A 20,573-nucleotide genomic window follows, 5' to 3' on the forward strand; every position below is an offset into this window, starting at 1 on the left:
CTGGAATGGATTACGCGTATGTGGAATGGTCATCCTGGCGCAATGCTTGGTTTACACAAGTCTGTTGATATTAGATGCATACGCAGGCCATACAACACCTGCAGTAAAATGAAAATTAGAGGAAAGCAAAACGGACTTGGCAGTAATTCCAGGCGGGATGACGTCAATTCTGCAACCACTTGACGTCTGTTTGAACAAACCATTTAAGAACAAGCTTAAAAGCACGCCCACAGAGTGGCTTTCGAAAAGCGACAGACAACTGACACCAACAAGACATCTAAAATGCCCAAGTGTGCCGCAAGTGTGCTAATGGATTTATGATGCATGGAAGTGTGTTCCAAATCATACTATGCAACAAGCATTTAAAAAATGTTCGATGTCCACTGCACTAGATGGCACGGGGACGATGCTCCGTATGAAGAAATGAGCAATAAAGAATCGAGTGATACTAATTCAGAACCATGACTGATATTTTAAACATTTAGTATAAGATGTATTACAAACCTAATAAAATTTTGATTTAAATTTCAGCCTTTAATTTCTAAGTTATTTTCATTCTTATTTTATAAGTGTTGCTACTCTGCATTGCACAGGATACAAATGTATGGAGAGCTTTATCAAACCAGTCTATGGACTGAAGACAACAACACCACACACTGCATTTGAAGTCATCACTAAAAATCTACTGCGAAAATCCGACTGGCAAGACTGTTTGGGATGTATGTCAATGGCCAACTCTACGTTCTGAACTGTTTCCTACCTGTGACAAGAGATGATTGCTAATTGGAACTTTTATGAATCGTGAATCACATGCAGTATTCTCTTCACCATAAGAATAATAAGAATGTAAACATTATGCCATGTATTCTTTCCTGTTTGCTGCTATCTCATTTAAATCCTGTCTGCCTAACAAACTATGCAACTTGACTGAGACAACAGCAAACGCGAAAGAATATACATATCATGTCACATTTATATTCATATTATTTTTGTGCTAGATAGTGATACGGTCAGAAATGAAGCACGGCAACTGACTAGATTTTAAAATCTAAGATGACTCCAATTTCTGTGCAGAATGTAATGTACTAAAGAGGCGTCTGCAAAGATTTTCAAACGGATAAAAATCTTCGCTGAACTCTCGTTCAGAACATCTTCTATCATATGCAGTCTATTATTTTGTTCTTGTCGATCATTATCAAAGAAAACAGCAGTGTAAGTAACAACAAATAGTCTCTTGCCATTGTTTCGCTAATGAGACAATTCCTCTCTTTTTTTTTTCTTTCTTTTTTTTATTGTAAGCGGCAGTAGTGCACACAAAAGCAAGCCATGCCGCGAGTGCCAACGGTTGTAAACACTCATTATCAGAATGCGACAAACAATGCATGACACAGTACAATAATGCATTTTCAACTTAGAGTGACGTAAACACCTATAACAAAGACAACGGCACTTAACAGAACAAAGCAAAATAAGCAACAGGTTCAAACCAGATGAAGCACATGAAAATAGAAGGGTACCCATACAAATATGGATGGAGTGCCTTACGCATAGCAATGGCTGTCTGGTAAAGCTTAACTGCTAAGCTTACGACTCGAACCCAACTACTGTAGCTGTATCTTCATCCATTCGACCTAAATTGTGTCTCATGTTACAATGGACCAACTTTGTTTCGATTTGGAGGTGTGGTCTAAAACTTTTCTCTCCCCTTGAATTTCAAATCTCAAATTTCAAGTGCGGCTTAGATTCGGGAAATTTTTTTCCCCTCGATTTCGAGTCTCATTCTTCAAGTGCAGCTTAGATTGGAGTAAATACAGTACAGCTTGCATGTTGTAGATGCTTTCAGGTGCCACCAACGAAGGACTTTTGTAATTCGCACAAGAGGCCAAGTTAACAGCATTTCTTCTGTACTGTGAAATAACAACCAGCGATATAGGACACTTGCTCCTGAGATATGAATTGATACAATTGTTCTGGTCCACCTTCAGTACCTAGGATCTGTTATGCCTCATTAAAGACAATGTATGTCTTGAGTGTTTATGTGTATGGCAGCTCTTATGAATTTAGGAGCATCTACATAGGCCAAACAATCCCTAGGTCATCAAGCACTGTGCTGAGCAAATGTGTCACATAAAACAAAGAGTGTTGGAAAAGTTGGATGAACATTGCCTTTAAAATAGTCATACAGTACAATTTGAAACGACAAGGGTATTAGGATTCTAGGAGTACATACTTCAGTAGGGCATGCTTGTGGGACTTGGACACTGACCGAAAACTAAGACAGATGTTTGACACTTAAGCAGTGGCAGGAACAGCAATTTCAAGCATACCTCTTATTGCTACCTCACACTATTCTGTCCAAAGCAGACCTGAGCTGGAAGAAGTTGCCCAGCGCATCATCCAAAATGAGACCTTTCAGCTTTCCTGTACAACGTCTCAGATGCTGCTACTTTGCCTATATGAGCATAACACAAAACCAACACTGTCAGTCAATAGTTTCCCTTCTGAAAATGAAAGCAAAGACAAATGTTGAAAGGTAAAGCATTTTATCTCAAATGAAACAATGTAAAATCCTGGATGGAATAATGACAATATTACAAAAAGGACATTTGCTATTCACCATATAGTGGAGTGCTGAGTCGCAGGTAAACACAACAAAAAAATTGTTCCATTAAGAAATCGGAAATGATACAGCTTGAATACTGAGAAGAGTTTATTCACATACTTTGCCACAAAAGACTCCAAGGACTATATCCAAGTTTAAGTGTGATTGTCTGGTAAAAGGCAACGTTATTGGAACTGCTGTAACACAGTATTAGGTACTCTGAAGTCAAGTTGATGGGCAGAGATTGTACTAATACAAGTACTACATGCTCAGAGTTTCTATGCATTCACAGAAATCATCTTAATCAGTATATCCACTTGCTTAGGTTTGACTTGCATCTCCCTATGCCACACCCTTGCATGGTGTTATCAGGAGTGCTCCAGAACTCTGGAGCCTGTATCCACCAACTAGGGTACATTCCTTAATGTTCAACCTTGTGCTACAGATTTGCCATACCTGGATCATAACATCTTGACTGGGACTGCTCAGGAGGAAAATGTCGTTAAAAAAAGAGAGCTGGTATTCTATAGATCAGGGCATGGAATGACTGGTCTCTTAATAATGAGGACTAAAAAAGAGAAACGGGTAAGTTGATGTTAAATATAGTGGGAATTAATAAAGGGAGGTGGCAGAAAACTGGATTTATTGTCAGGTAAGTATAGAAATATCAACTCAAAATCAAATGCGGTAGTCACAGAAACAAAATTAATAATGAATATCAAAGATATGCAAATAAACTATTATGAACAGCATAGTGAATACATTATCGTAGTGCCGGCCAGAGCGGCCAAGCGGTTCTAGGTGCTACAGTCTGGAACTGCGCGACCGCTATGGTTGATGGTTCGAATCCTGCCTCGGGCATGGATGTGTGTGATGTCCTTAAGTTATTTAGGTTTACCGTATTTACTCGAATCTAAGCTGCACTCGAATCTAAGCCACATCTGAAAAATGAGACTCAAAATCAAGGAAATAAAATTTTCTCGAATCTAAGCCGCACCTGAAATTTGAGACTCGAAATTCTAGGGGAGAGAAAAGTTTTAGGCCTCATCTCCAAATCGAAACAAAGTTGGTCCATTGTAATATGATACACAATTTAGGTCAAATGAATGACGATACAGCTACAGTAGTTTGGTTCGAGTCTTAAGCTTAGCAGTTAAGCTTTACCAGGTGCCATTGCTATGCATCAGGTGCTCCGTCCGTGTTTATACAGGTATCCTTCATTTTTCACATGCTTTGTCTGGTTTGAATTGATTGCTAATTTTTCTTTCGCATGATAAGCGCCATTTTCTTTGTTATAGGTGTTTAAGTCACTCTAAGCTGAAAATTCATTACTGTACTGTGTCATGCATCGTTTTTTGCATTCTGATAGTGCGTGTTTACGGCCTGTCACCACTCGCAGCGTGGCTTGCTTTTGTACGCACTACCGCCGCTTACAATTTAAAAAAAAAAGAGAGAGGAATCATCTCATTAGCGAAACAATGGCAAGAGACTGCTATTTGTTGTTACTTACACCGCTGCTTTCTTTGATAATGATCAACAAGAACCAAATAATAGACTGTGTATGATAGAAGATGTTCTGAATGAGAGTTTAGCGAAAATTTTTCTCTGTTTGAAAATCTTTGCAGGCGCCTCTTTAGTACATTACATTTGGCACAGAAATTAGAGTCATCTCAGATTTAAAAATCTAGTCAATTGCTGTGCTTCGTTTCTGACTGTATCACTATTAGGCATAAGAATAATACGAATATAAACATGACATTCTTCCGCGTTTGTTGTTGTCTCACTCTACTTTCGTAGTTTATTAGGCAGGCAGGATTTAAATGAGATAGCAGCCATCACGAAAGAATACATATTATTCTTATGGTGGAGAGAATACTGCATGTGATTCACAATTCATGAAAGTTCCTATTAGCAACCATCTCTTCTCACAGGTAGGAAAAAATTCAGAACGTAAAGCTGGCCATATTGACAAACATTCCAAAGAGTCTTGCCAGTCAGATTTTCGTAGTACATTGAAATGCTGCTACATTCGAAGATGAACAATACGGAATTTGTATTTACTTCGTTGGATAATGTATGAAAATGAAGTGGTCGAAACTCGGGGCAGAGAAAAAAGTTCGTCTTACACCTCTTTGTGGCTACAAAGCATGCCTGTGTAGCGCTACATATATTCGACGGCAGAAGTTAGTTGTGGCGGCACACACCAACATTTTTCAGAACTTCCGCTTGCTTTGCACTCGATTCTAAGCCGCAGGCAGTTTGTTGGATTACATAAACCGGAAAAAAAGTCCGGCTTAGATTCGAGTAAATACGGTAAGTAGTTCTAGGTTCTAGGGGACTGATGACCTCAGCAGTTACGTCCCGTAGTGCTCAGAGCCCTTTTGAACCATTATCGTAGCAAAGAAAAACTCAAAACCTAGACTCATCAGCGCAGTACAAGCATATGTGTCTATTAGCTCTGCAAGTGATGAAGGGATTGAACAACTGTATGGAGATATAAAATAAATTATTCTAATAGTTAAGAGAGGTGAAAATTTAATTGTGACAGTGGACTGGGATTTGAAAATACTATAAGAAATAATGGAAAAAACATTAGGATGCCATAAGACTGGGGGAAAGAAACGAAATGAGAAGCAGACTGGTAGAATTTTTCTCAGAGCAAAATTTAATGACTGCGGACATTCAGTTCAATCATGAAATAAGATCGTACATGTGGAACAGACCCAGGGACAGTGGCAGCTGCCGTGTAAGAGCGCATGAACAACCTAACTTTTGACTCCTTGCAGATTTATTGGTTATTTCTCTTTTTAAATGTTGTTAAACGTAACATAGATGCTGCGGTCTGAAAGACATGGCACTTAAATCTACTGCGCTATTGCTCCTCTCAACACCATGAAACTTGGCATCAGAATCGTGGGCATACCAACAGTTGTGCACATTTTATGGAGCTTCTGCACATGCGCGACTCGCATGATGTACATATGCATTTCATAAACAAAGTGCATGGGTTATGATGTGCACAGCCACTCAACTAGAAGTTTACGTCAGTGCCACCAGGTGGTAGCACACTGTGGCACACTTTTATACCCCTTCCCTTGGCATAAATCCTGCTAGACGATAGCACACTCCTAAGGTATGTTAATTCACTCACTATATACTGTAGTAAAATTACATCAGACTTCAGTAGATGCTAAAGTCGTATTGACAGTAAACCTATTTTGTGGGTTTCTGAATGAGTTATTGTATATTAAGTTATAAACTTTATTATACAGCCTAATGCACATCACCGTCCAGTGTAGCATTTTTTTCATGCTTCTGAAATCTGTTGATCTTGTGGTGAGTCAGGTTTATGTGTGCTGTAGGCTCACAATGTAAACATAAAAATTCACAAAAACCTGTTAAACCTGTTATCACTGCTTTCTCTGATATTCACTTAAAATGTTGGATCAACAGCGATGTGCTTTAGGCCCTTATGGATCTCAGCATCTCACATGTATTCCAGTCAAGTGACCACGTTGGCAGATATTACTATTGAGTTTAATCATTTCCACAAATGGCATATTTTAAATGCTAACAGAAGTAAAGCTGTGAGGACGGGTCGTTATTCGTGCTTGGGTACCTCAGTCAGTGGAGCACTTGCCCGTGAAAGGCATAGGTCCTGAGTTCGAATCTCAGCCTGGGACACAGCTATAATCTTCCAGGAAGTTTCATATCAGCGCACACTCTGCTGCAGAGTGGAAATCTAGTTCTGGGAACAGAAAAGTAAATTATGGGGGAAAATTTGCCGTAAAGAAACTAGAGCCTCCAAGAAGAGATCTTTTGATTGAGAGAGTGACAAAATCAAAAGCGTGACAACAAGCAAACGTTTAACAAGGAAGTGTACAATTAGCACAAGTTGCTGTGTGGGTGCAGCGTAAGTATATTTCATTTTCCACCAGAAGTAAATTCAAGAACTAATACATCTGTTAGGGATCTTGATAGATTATACAACCATGAGACAGATTTCAAAACCAGATTTTAAACTGCAAACATTTCCAGAAACAGATCTGGACTCTGAATATAATTTATTTCTTATGAACTGCAGATTGAAACTGAAGATATTGCAGAAAGGAAGTTAACAATTTGGGACTTGAATAAATTGAAAGAACCAAAGGATGTTGAGAGGTTCAGCGAGGACAGTAGATACCAACTAATTGAAACAGAGGATGAATGGATAACTTTGAGAGACGAAATACTACACCAAAAGGACAAGGCAACGTAGCATTCATTGGTTAACACACAAGATATCAAATTTAATTGGTAAAAGGAGAGAATATAAAAATGCAGAACATGAAGCAGGCAGTAAGTAATAAAGATGATGAGGAAATAAAGTTAGCAAGAAGTGCAAAATGACAAAGCAGCTTTGCGAGAAAGATAGATTCTAGCACAGGAAAATTAAAGAAAGCTTTGGAGAAAAGAAAAGCAGCTACATGAGTATCAAGAACTCAAGAGGCACATCAGTACTAAGGAAACATGGGAGGAATATAGAGACAGATTTACAGGAGGTTATACAAAGAAAAAAAACTAGTGAACAAAAATATGGAAAGGGGGGAGGAGGAGGAGGAGGAGGAGGAGGAGGAGGAGGAGATGATGATGATGATGATGATGATGATGATATACGATACTGCAAAAAACCCAGACAGAGGACTGAAATATCTAAGTGAAAACAAGGCATCTGGAATAGACAAAACTCCTTCAGAATAATTGGGATCCTTGAGAGAACCAACCATGACAAAACTGTTCCACTAGTTTGCAAAACAATGAGATGGCCGAAATAACCTCAGATTCCAAGAATACTGTAATAATTATTATTCCAAAGAAGGCAGGCACTGGCAGGTGTGAACCAACCGTTTAATAAGTCATAGTATCAAAATAGTAACATAAATTATTTACAGAAAAGTCTAAGGACTAGTAGAATGCAACCTCAGGGAACTGTAGAACCATGTGAGGAAACACTAATCCTGTTGCATACAGTAGACACTTCACTGAAAAAAGGTAAACCTATATTTATAGCACTTTTAGATTTAGGGAAAACTTTTGACAATGTTGACTGGAATAAATACTTTGAAATTCTGAAAGATAAAGTAAAAGGAACAAGTGACAGAGATAAAGTAAAAGGAACAAAAGCTTATCTGCAACTTGTAAGCAAACCAAATTGTAGTTATAGGGGAAGGGGAGGCGGATTGTAGGTATAGGGGAAGGGGAGACAGTTGTTGGGAAGAGAGCGAGACAGGGTAACTGCCTATGCCCAATGATGTTCCATCTGTGCATTGAGCAAGCAGTAACTGAAACCAAAGAGAAATTTGGAAAGGGAATTAAAGTGCAAAGTTTGCTGAAGTCATTGTAATTCTGTCAGAGATGGCAAAGGACTTGGAAGATTGGCTGAACCAAATGGATAGCATCTTGAAAAGAGACAATAAGATGGATATCAACAAAAGTAAAACAAGAATAATGGTTTGTTGTTGAATTAAACCAAGAGATGTTGAGTGAAATAGATAAAGTCAAAGACACTGCTCTCCTGCAGTAAGCTCAGTGACATTTCTGTCACCATCACTCCTCACAAGAGTACTGGTCCAGGATAGTTTCCACTGCAGTTTCACAATGCAGACAAGTGAAGAACTGCATGCGAAATTTGAACAATGGTATGTCCATTTTGTCCGCTGTAGTCCTCGGGGCCCAAAATATAACAGACCAGATGCTGGTGCTTTTATTTTGGTTTTCGAATGGAACTTATTACTGGTTTACAAATGAAACTTAACTACCTGAAAAGGTAAAAGTAATGGTTAACCACAGCAATGTAAACCTTAAATCCCACCCCTAGGTTATGTTATACATGTTTGTGTTTTGGGGTTATGTAACAACTTTGGAGTGAAATATTTCCCTAACTCTTTGTACTGCTCCTTTTTAAAGAACGAAAGAAAGATACAGGAGTAAAAAGCCATCGACTGTCTTTTGTATTTTGAAGTAAAGAAAAAATATGAATGCCTTGGCCTAGTTCAAATGAATGCAAACCGTGCATCCACATCTCCCCCGGTAGTGGGCCATGGTGGGCACTTAAAAACATTTGATCATGCATGATGCCCTCCACACTTCCACCCCCCCCCCCCCCCCCTTGCCCTTTTCCCCTTTCTCGGGGCCTACTCAGGAGAATACTACCTTATAACCAGGTTCAACCAGTGGCTGATGAAGGGAAGGCCTATGAGCCACAGAGTAGTTTCCACATCATCCTTTCCAGATATCCAAGCCACCACCAGCACCAACACAACAGGTGTTGAAATTATGCATTTTGATATTGTTTCTATTCAACAAATGGTGTAAGCAGAGGCTGAAACATGACCAATCTCTTCACCTCCCCTGGCTATACCTACATTCATCATCCAATGTAAATGTAACAGTTATTTTACCGGTGTAAGCAGAGGCTGAAACATGACCAATCTTTTCACCTCCCCTGGGTATACCTACATTTATCATCAAATGTAAATGTAACAGTTATTTTGATCACATACCCGAACCCAGACAGCTATTATAATTTTATCCAAGAATATGTATTGTTCTTCAGGAAACCCTGTTCCCTGAAACATATGCTTTTATTGTTCAAACATTTCATTGACATTACTCACATTTAGGCATTGAAATGTATCAGTGACAACAGGTGAAAAATTATGCTGGACTAGGACAAGAACTTTGATTTCCTGCTTTACCCGCGTGGTCGCATTAACTGCCTCAGCCATCTTCCATCAGTTAGGGAGCAAAAGTATCTAGCAACAGTTAACCTGATTCCCCAGCTGCCCTGCCTTTCCTCTTCCTGGAAGACTTCAATGACTAAAGCCCTGTGGGGTGTATTAGAAAATGCAACGAGGCAATCTAAAACTTGATTTACACTAAAGTGGATAGAAGGAAATACAAGTGAACAAGCATTTGCAAACAATTTGCTACATACCTATTACATAGTCAGCACATCAGGGCACACCATCCATTGCAAAAGAGTGCAGCATAACAAGGGCTGCCAATGGTGCTGCCTTCACCAGTGCCATAGTGACCAGCTGATGTATCACGTGATGACATTTAAGCCAGTTCTCCTACCATCCAGCTGCCACTCGCCAGCTGTTATATTGCCTATGTAACAGTATTCTGTGAGCATGTGTTACTCTGCTTGTGATTGGACTTATCTCACAATGAATGGACTTATCTCACAATGAAGCTCTTTCGACTTGGATTTGTACACTTATGGTTACATCGTGTTCAAAGTCAATCAAAACTGTTACTGGCACACAGAATATAACACAATACAGTAAGACCCACGATGCAAAACTTTTATGTTCTGGGGGAATTACACTGACCACTGTTTCAGAAGAAGTAAGCAAAATTGCACAGGAAAAAGGAATTTAAGTGTCTGACTTTGCCTGCAAGTGCAAAATGCTTGGAGGTAGTGCACTTAAAACTGAATTCCAGTTCTGTCTTTCCTTAGAACATATGTTGGTTGATGCTTTTTGCTCGCTTTTCGTTACAACTGAGTTGGAAATTTAAAAGCAGAACATTAATTATCAAAAACCAACACAACCTGAAGATAGGCTAGAATGACAACACTGATTAGGAACTGTAGATGTTTCCATCACTGTAGTGACTGTTTTTGATTTCAATAGCTGCTATATATCTCAGGAAGTTTCTGATGTCAGCAGTAACTTATGTGAAGCACTTCAAGGATTAATCAAACAATGAAAAATCAAGGATGGAATGTAACAATATTGCACTTCAAGGATTTTATTAAATAATGTGTTAAGGAAGATAATGCTAATAAAATTTGATTAATGAAATGTAAAATACACATATGACCTGTCACATAGGATACTTGAAAAAATATTTTTAATATTAATCAGCAAATACATAGCTACTTACACTTGTCTCTTGCAAGTAAATTTATGGAAGTTTTCTTTGGAATAAAAAGAAACATGAAGCTAGGGCCAATTCACTTCATTTCCTGTTGATGCATACATATAACGAATTTACTATCTTTCTTGCATCCCAAGTTGGACTTTCGAGTGATTTTTGGTAATTTTCTGCCAATCACATTTCTTTTCCTTCGGTATTTGGACTGTAGATCTCTTTAGATCCCGGAAGCACCTATGATATCTATATTCTTCTATCAGCAACCTTACATTCTTTTCAGAACACTCCCTCACACATGCAACTTTTGTCAACAGAAACAGACAACATAGAAGGAAAAAGCTTTATGTCCTGCTAGTGCAAAAATGAGAAGGAATGACCTTCCTTTGTTGGTTTCTTAAGGGAATGACAAACAGTGGAATACCAGCAAACACTGGAGAATGTGGAACAAACACAAATGGATGTAGTTTAATTATACTCACCAACTGTCAACACCAGCCAAAATTCTCATTCCCCAATGGTTGTTCACTTGTTATCACTCTGGTGTAAACTAGGCTTAATAGAAACGAAAAATCACAGATCTTGACTTGTGATTATTCAATAGTGGCACTGCTACTCATTCCATTGTGGCACATGGAACATATCCAGCCACACTCCTTTTCATCTAGAGCTCCAGTCTCGTCTCCCAAATCAAATAGGGGGTACATTACAACATCTTTCAAGGTTGCTATTTCCCTGTTGTTTTGTGCCTCCGATACTTAACTGCCTATGCACCCACCATGACAGACTGTCAAGAAAGCTTACTGGCGAGCTTTCTCACCATTCTACCATGTTTCCTACACCATCCTACCATACACTGCTTGCCATGCAGGAATACCAACACTGTACTACAGGGCACGACTATCACAATACTAAAAGCAGCTTAATTAACAACCCCTTGTACTCATTGGAAACCAGTCATATAATGCACACAGCAACTCACCAAGATCAAGATAGTATGAATAACAATGAGAGGAACACAAGGCAGAATAAAAATTGGAGGAATGTTGTTGTTTAATACTTTTGAAATTAAAAATGGAGTACGGCAAGGTGATGATCTGGCTTGACACCTATTCAATGCAGCCCTGGAGGAGGTGACGAGAGAAGCAAATATCTTGAATAGGGGGACAACTTTTCATAAATCTGTGTACATGTTGGCCTATGCAGATGACAACACATCAGCAAGAACTCTGATGGCAATGGAAGAGGTATTCACCGCCCTTAAACAGGCCAGCAGGAATACAGGACTAAAAACACGATGTAATCAAAAGTATCCGGACACCCACCAAAACATACATTTTTGATATCAGGTGCATTGTGCTGCCACTTACTGCTGGGTACTCCACATCAGCGACCTCAGTAGTCATTAGACATCGTGAGAGAGCAGAATGGTGTTCTGCAGAACTCACAGACTTAGAATGTGGTCAGGTGATTGGGAGTCTCTTGTGTCACATGTCTGTACACGAGATTTCCACACTCCTATATTAAAGATCCCTAGAGCCACTGTTTCCAATGTGAAGGGACATGTACAGCACAAAAGTGTACAGGACAACCTCGTCTGGTGACTAACAGAGACCACCGACAGTTCAAGAGTGTTGTAGTGTGTAATAGGCAGGCATCTATCCAGACCGTCACACAGGAATTCCAAACTGCATTGAGATCCACTGCAAGTACTGTGACAGGTGAGTGGGAAGTGAGAAAACTTGGATTTCATGGTCGAGCTGCTGCTCATAAGCCACACATCATGCCGGTAAATGCCAAGCGACACCTCGCTTGGTGTAAGGAGCATAAACATTGGATGATTGGATAGTGGAAAAACATCGTGTGGAGTGAAATCATGGTACCCAAGTGGCAATCCGATGGAAGGGTGTGAGTATGGCAAATGCCTGGTGAACAAGATCTGTCAGCATATAGTGCCAACAGTAAAATTCAAAGGAGGTGGTGTTATGGTGTGGTCGTGTTTTTCACGGAGTGGGCTTGCACCCCTTGTTGTTTTGTGTGGCACCATCACAGCACAGGCCTAGATTGATGTATTAAGAATGCCAACTTCATGCCAGGCCTCACCAGCTGACATTGATACTTCTCCTCAGTGCAGCACATCATGAAGAATGGGCTGCCATTCCCCAAGAAACCTTCCAGCACCTGATTCAACTTATGCCCATGAGAGTAGAAGCTGTCATCAAGGCTAAGGGTGGGTCAACACCATATCGAATTCCAGCATTACCGATGGAGGGCGCCATGAACTTTTAAGTCTTTTTCAGCCAGGTGTCCGCATACTTTTGATCACATAATGATTCAATGAGCAGAAACAAGTGCTGGGAAAGTGCACACGGAGAACATGCCAGCCGAAATAACAGGGGTTATACCTCGGAAATAGTCGATCATTTCAAGTACCTGGGTTCGATTTAATCAGTCTAAATGATACTCCCCAAAGTAAAGTGCAGACTAATTGCAGCCAGTAAAGCTTATTTCACCTTAACAAAGTTTCTATCTTCAAGGCTCCTGCCTACAACCACGAAATTAACCATTTATAAAACACTGATCAGACCAATGCTTACAGACGCATCTCAAACCTGGGCTCCAACAGCAAAGGATGCCAAATTACAGGACGCATTTAAGAGAAGGATACTCAGGAAATCATCAGCCTAATTTACAAAAGGGAAAGATGGAGGAGGAGATACAACCATGAGTTATGTGCCATCTATGAAGATCAGCCTGTTAGAAGAATTATGAAATCATCTAGTCTGAAATGGAGTAGACACATGGCACAGACAAATGATACGGAAATACCAAAAAAGATTTTACAAGGAAAGCCAGATGGAAAACTAGATGGGAGGACGGAGTCATACAAGACCTTCGGAAGATGGGCTACAGGAAATGGAAATCATTAATGAGGTACAGGGATAAATGGAAGGAGATAGTTGAAGAGGCCAAGACTCATCCTAAGATGCAGTGCCGCAGAAGAAGAAGAAGAAGAAATCCTATAATTAAGTTTTACATGTGCAATTAAATATGTTTAGCTCACACACCTTTCAGCAAAACAACATCTTTAGCCTGGCCTTCTTGAGAGTACAGGTTTATAAATTTCGTTTTCTTCTTTGCTGTGATCTCCTGTACAGAATAACATAATTTTAGTTGGAATACATTTGATATAATGGTATATCTTTAAGTGGACTATACATTATAAATACTGTTTCTATGCACATGCAATGTTCACATATTAGAAACAGTAGTTAAATGTCTTGTTATAAGGACAGCAAAATTAATGATATTATGAAATTAATGGAAGGAGCACAGGTAAAAACTCACCTTTTGGTTGAAGTGCTGAGTGGTCAATAGGAACGTAAACAAAACTCTAAATATTTCCAAGTTATCAGACAAAGTCCTCCTTCAGCTCAAACTGGAACTGAACAAACACACTCTCACACACATGTACAAATATACTGTCCTGGCCAACTGCTTGGTATCAGCACTCTGTGTGTGTGTGTGTGTGTGTGTGTGTGTGTGTGTGTGTGTGTGTGTGTGTGTATTTAATTCTGTACTAGTTAGTTCTGAAAAAGGATGTCATCTAAAAGCTCAGCAATATTTTTCAGCTTTGTTTATGTGTCCAATGACAACTCAATGCTTCAACCATGTGGCGAGTTGTTACAGCATCCATCGTTACGTTCCACCAAGAACTTCTCATTATCATGCTGATATGAATAAGACTAGCAACTGCTTTTGGTATGCAGACTGCAAGAAATATTACTAGTGACACACACACACACACACACACACACACACACACACACACACACACACACCACACAGTGCAAGTGCACAAATTAAAATAGGTTCTCCGCTGAAGAAGTACACCACTTCACCAACTATTCCACTCTGTCTTGTTCTGTACCCGAATACGGTATAAAGTGAAGGAGTAACATCTCTACAGTGCTAACGAAGCCTGGGCAGTAGCATTCTCAGGGCAAACCATGTCCACCCAATACACTCAACATTTTATTTAACCTTCTAATAAGTACAAGAAATTGTTCTCTAGCCTTAAATGCAATGTGCATATTCATTTCAAATATAAAACATACCTTCACAGTATCTTTTGCTGCACGACTTCCATCATCCTGATTTCTATTCGCTTTACCTTTCTCTTTCTTTTTCTTCCCCGTGTCTTTAGGAGTAACATAATTTTCTTCCTTGGATTTCCTGTAGCTCTGCAAATCAGAGCCACTATCTAATCCTAAGAGTGAAACAAAAAAAGACATGAGTAAACACAAAACATAGTGATTTACTCACTATAAGACAGACCAATTATTAGAAGTTATTCAAAAAGTTACCGACAAATTAAAATGAAATAGTCCATACAAGTTCACTGAAACAATCACTTTATTTTAAACTAGAGTTTACAATCCACTTTTCACACTCAAGTTAAATTACATGTGCTTCATCACTGCTCTTATCTCCTATACAAAGGAACAGTACTAAACTATCCCATTATTAAAACTATTTTTTAAGTGCAGGACTGTACGAAAATAAACTTATGAATCCAGCATGACAAAATTTTCAAATCACCACAACAGAATCATATTATATCAAGATCCTGTAAGCCCCTGAATAATAGCACAGGATTTTAAATGAAGTGGTACATATTAGGTTAGATGTACCTTTCTGTTCCATAGATCCAAAATGAGGAGATCCTAATGAATGCAGAAAACGTCAAAAAGAGAATACATAAGGAGCATTTTGAAAAAGATGTTAATTCCCTTCCACAGATCCTAAGTAAAATGGTCCTCATGGATGTAGAACAAGTTAAAAAAATTAAAAATATTTTTCATCAAACAATGGAAAATCCAGGATGGAACGTAACAATATTATGAGAACGGAAGTTGCCACTCACCATATAGCGGAGATGCTGAATCACATAAGAACAACAAAAAGACTCTCAGAATTCAAGATTTCAGCCATTGACCTTCCACAACAATAGACACGTGTGTGTGTGTGTGTGTGTGTGTGTGTGTGTGTGTGTGTGTATTGTTGACAAAGGCCAATTGCCGAAAGATTTAATTGTGGTGAAAGTCTTTTTGGTGTGCCTGTCTGCGACTCAGCATCTCCACTATACGGTGAGTGGGAACTGGGAACTTTCCTTTGCATAATATTGTTAAAAACATTTTCATTCAAGAGGTAATAACAAACTTGTCACAAAATGTGTAAATATACAATACACTGGAAGAGCATATGATAATTCTTACACTATTGTAGACACACATCATCAATGAGAAAAAACAGTTTACAACAATTACTTACCATGATAACATTTTTGCACCAGAGATGTGCTGGCAACACTCATATATGTAATGTTATTAACACCATATGTAAATAAATTGGTTCTACTAAGAAATTTGGCAATAGAATAGGTGTTAGTCACCAATAAATTCTTTAGACTCCTCTTAAACTGAAGTTTATTATTGTTGGCAAGAAACAGAAAATGCGTGTTCCTCAACAATGAGCATGTTACTGGACTAACATTAGTTACTTCAAGTCTTTGGGGGGATTATTCCATTTCTAGTACTGAGTCCATCAACTGAGCTATTGGCTTAAAAAGAGATATATTATTTATGGCCAATTTCATTGAGGAATAAATATACTGAGAAGCAATACTCAGTATCATCAGTTTTCTACAACTGGAAGAAGCAATCTAGTTATTAATATCAGAAGAACAGATTGTAATAAAGATGAAGAAGAATACTGAATAATCTGCATAATGTGTACGAAAATTTTTATGAAAGCTGACTACTGAAGCTAAAGCCTCATTTCTTCAACCTCAGACACTCTAAATTAAATATTACTTAACTGCAATCATTTATGTGTAAGCATTGGAAAGGTAAATACAATAGCTCCAATAACAAAAAAGACATTAATGACCCATAAACAGGGTACACTTATTTTGCCAAAGATTAACCTGTTTATTGTCTTAAACAGTAACTACATGGATAAAAAGCAAATAAATACCCCTGTGACTTGAGAAACAGTGTGCCTCAATTTTCTACAGCTACAGTGTGGTGAGCAACAAATTAGGAGTGACATAGTAGCAGATTATAGTTTCTGAGCTGTGTAATGATGCATGCCTGCACAGTCCATGAAAGACAAGTGTCTGAGATTAAGTTTTAGGGAAGCGCACAGCTATAATCTGTAAGATTTTTTCCTATTTAATGGGAAAGTCAAAGAGAACAGGTGTACTAGTAGCTGTGAAGATTGGTTATGATTAACCGAAAAAGGATATCCATCAACTTTTAAACATATGATCCACAACAACCAAATTCTATTTTCAATCTCTGGTTGGTTAGACTGGAAAAACAGACATACCACAAATACAACTTTAGTGTTTGGTGTGTGGAAAGCTGCCCCCCCCCCTTTTTTATAAAACTACTTATACTATCAGAAAATGATATGTACAATATTTGTTGCAGAGTCAGAAGAGTGATTCATAAATTTCACTTAATTCTGTTTCCATGAGTTAAATGAAACTGTTAAAATTTGAACCATATTGACACACTTATAACAGATATCTTTGTAATTAGTTTTTTCCCTTCTAGCAAGGAGATGTACACCACCTGAAACACTCTAAATGTATTAAATAATTCACTCCCAATCATGTGTGTATGAGAGCAACACACTGTTAGAATTTCAATCTGAAATTTAAGCAACAGTTTTTATATATGTTTTCTACCTGCTGTAAGGTGATTACGCTTTTAGTCAAAGAATTAAGGAAATATTTCCTTACTTCCTTCTTCCAGTGCAGTAACTAGGACATCAAGCACTTTTAATAACAAATAAAGGAAAGAGGTAAAGGTACACCACTATACAATCTGGCCGCAGTTCTGGAACAATGCAACTACATGTAATGATGTCTCAGTTTCTTAAAATAAATAAATAAATAAGACAGTGATGCTTGTAAAATTTGCACAAAGTGAGAAGAGGAATCCCGTGAGTAGACTGCATGTGCTGGTACCACAACAAACATGTCAAAGCAAAACTGAAATGTATAGATGACAAAAATAAGAGAATATGTGGTCGATAAGTACTAAGTGTGACAAAAATCAAATAATACGACATGTTAAGGCCAAAGGAAAAAACGGAATAAGTGAGTTGACAGACAATTTAGAGACAATCAATATGAAGAAGTTTAAAGTGACTGTCAAAGACTTGGATAGATATATACAACACTAGATTATAAACATAGCCTAGCCTGTGATGATATGATTGTTAATGGGTATTCCCTGCAGAAAATGTGGAGTTTTCTAAAAAAATGTGAGATTAGATTAGATTCAATTTTCATTCCACTGACCCAGAAATGAAATGATCCCTGTGGGTAAGCATGCACAACATAAGAACAGTTCCACAGGTATCTCTATCAAATAAATTTATGCCTGACTGTGATAATACAACCAACACAAGGTAAACAAAAAGTAATGAAAAAACTCCCAATAAAGATTCAAAAAGGAAATTACCCATGCAAAGATGCACCACAGCACTCCTACTTTATGCCAACAGTCACTGAAAAGACCTCTCTACAAGCATTCACGAACTGACAAGACATTCTGTTTTTGTGAATGTTAAAGCTTATGGCAACAGACACAAATAAATTGAAAAATGTTAATCATACTGTGTTTATAAGCAACAGAAATGATGTATATAGAAAGACAGCCCTCCAATGTTATGCACGTTTACTGCCAGAATTATTTAATATGAACTTCATCCACACATACATGTCAATGCAATATGATTTGTCACAATGGTAGCGTGTAAAAAAATCAGTATATATTTCCGAGCTAATAAAACTTAATACGTTTAATTATATACATATGCAAGACAAAACTAAAGTGAACCATGATGAACACACAAGCCATGGTTTACCTATAAAGAGGAACAGGAAGACCAAGTTAGTAAGCTGATAAGTGAACTGTGCAACAAATGTAGTAAGGAGGAGGATTCAGTTGTCCTAAACTACAATATAGAGGCATTCTTTAGGACAAAGGGCTATCACACTGGTTTTCTACATCTACAGTCATATTCCAAGATCTGACTATATGATGCACCACACTAATAATGCTATACTTGAAAATCACACGATTGTTTTTCCTACTGATCTGCATTAACTTACATTTTTCTACATTTCTAGCAAGTTGCCATTCCTCACATCACTTTCAAATTTGGACAAAGTCATCTTCTATCCTCCTAGTCTCTAAATGATGATACCTCTCAACACACCACAGCAAAGAGCTGCAGATTGCTACTCAACCTGTCGTTGGTATGTCAAGTTACCACTGAAATAACCGGTTTTATACATCTCCAGTTTGGCCTGACTGTTAAATCCACTCAACTAAGTTGTTTCTGAAATTACAGATTTTTTGTTTTTTCATTGCAATTATTTTCAGAAGTACAATGCAGACAGTAAACAAAGATTGAAAAAAACTTGAAGACTTCGTCAGCCTTCTGCCATGCACATTTCAGTGTAAGTAAAATCAAAATACCAAATAAATTATGTAAATAAAAGAAAACTTAGTCCATCCTCATTCACTGCTTTCCTAAAAAAAAAAAAAAAAAAAAAAAAAAAAAAAAAAAAAAAAAAAAAAAGGACCGTAATTATATATTGGTTTTAATTTTTTTCAACTATTCTCAGAACTCCTGTTGTAATCAGGGATCATACCACTATTTGTGGATTATGAACAGTCAGTGCTAAAAGGTGGAAACCAAGATTGGAGAAGTCTACTCTTCATGTTGAGTTATCTGTTTCCAAACTATAAATGAGATGCCATGGTTTTAATGTATTATTTGTGTCATAATTTCCTTTCTCTTTTATTGTAAAAATGGGAGACAAATAATAATACAAATAATATTTTATGTAGAATTAGTAGATTTCTTCCATTTAATTGTTACAAATGGAAAATCCGTTTTTTAGACAAATAATTTTATTCATCTTTTAACAGGAATTTGATAAATGGTGACTTTTTGTTGACAAAACTAACACTGACCAGGAACAATTACGTGACAATAGTTAAAATTTGAATAACAAATGAATCCATTGGCCAACATCACTGTCCAGTCTGTTCATAAATAGTTGTTCTATAATATGTTGACAAGTCAGCTCCTTCCACCAGAAATAACATCATAGAAGGATTATATCACTTTCAGAACTCACAAACTTCCTACCAGAGAAATATTTTTGGGCCACACATGACAAACCTGGCATATGTCTTATTTCGCTACTTAAAAAAAGGGGGGGGGGGGGAGGAAAAGAGAGAGAGAGAGAGAGAGAGAGAGAGAGAGAGAGAGAGAGAGAGAGAGAGAGAGCGAGAGAATCATTGCTTCAGGTGGTAAATGACGATGAAACTAAAGCTCTATTTTGTTAAGAAACAAACTTACAGCTCCCATTACACCACTCTTGGTTATTTGCTGATTACGTGATGACCAAAGAGCATCTGTAGTTGTTCTGAGCTGCTCCCTTTGAAGCAAACGTGAAAGTTTACCAATTTTGTCCAAGTAGTTATTTACCTCTTGGTTCAATTTGCAAAGGATATCTGGCAATGAGGTCTTTCATGCACATTTTTGAAACCACGTGTTTGATAGTGTAGAATTGCACCACAGAGGAACGTAATTCTTCTGCACTTCTCTCTTCAGTGTTGCTCAGATGCTTTTGAGGTAGGATTCTGGATGCACTATGTTTAGGATTGAAACTTCTTAATGCATGTTTCAGAATGATGAATCGCTGAGTAACAAAATGTTCTGTAATGTACTCCCTTTCAAAAATCTCCTTTGTGGACTTGTCGAAAGGCATTCAAGTATCCAATATCTGCACCAGAAATCATCCATGGTGCATTTTTTATGCAGCATTGGCTAGCAACTAACGCAATCAATGGTGACAGTTTTACAAATCTTTCCAACATAAAGCAAGTGGTATTCCACCTTGTTTCTACTGACTAAACCAAAAGCACTATGTTTCCCTCTGCTGTAACCTCTC

The 20,573-nt window shown here is 37.9% G+C and overlaps 1 protein-coding gene across 2 annotated transcripts in view; it reads right to left on the bottom strand.

Moving 5' to 3' along the window:
- The window catches only part of LOC126307661 (activating signal cointegrator 1), a 118,462-nt gene that overhangs the window by 67,980 nt on the left and 29,909 nt on the right, over positions 1-20,573 (bottom strand). For both annotated transcript variants that reach the window (XM_049992076.1, XM_049992077.1), the window contains 2 exons: positions 14,644-14,795; positions 13,594-13,675 (listed from right to left, as the gene is read on the bottom strand). In XM_049992076.1, the coding sequence (XP_049848033.1) occupies positions 13,594-13,675; positions 14,644-14,795 (234 nt within the window). The remainder of the gene's footprint in view (positions 1-13,593; positions 13,676-14,643; positions 14,796-20,573) is intronic.

The sequence above is a fragment of the Schistocerca gregaria genome, unplaced genomic scaffold (genome assembly GCF_023897955.1).
Source record: "Schistocerca gregaria isolate iqSchGreg1 unplaced genomic scaffold, iqSchGreg1.2 ptg000355l, whole genome shotgun sequence".
Classification (NCBI taxonomy): Eukaryota; Metazoa; Arthropoda; class Insecta; order Orthoptera; family Acrididae; genus Schistocerca; species Schistocerca gregaria.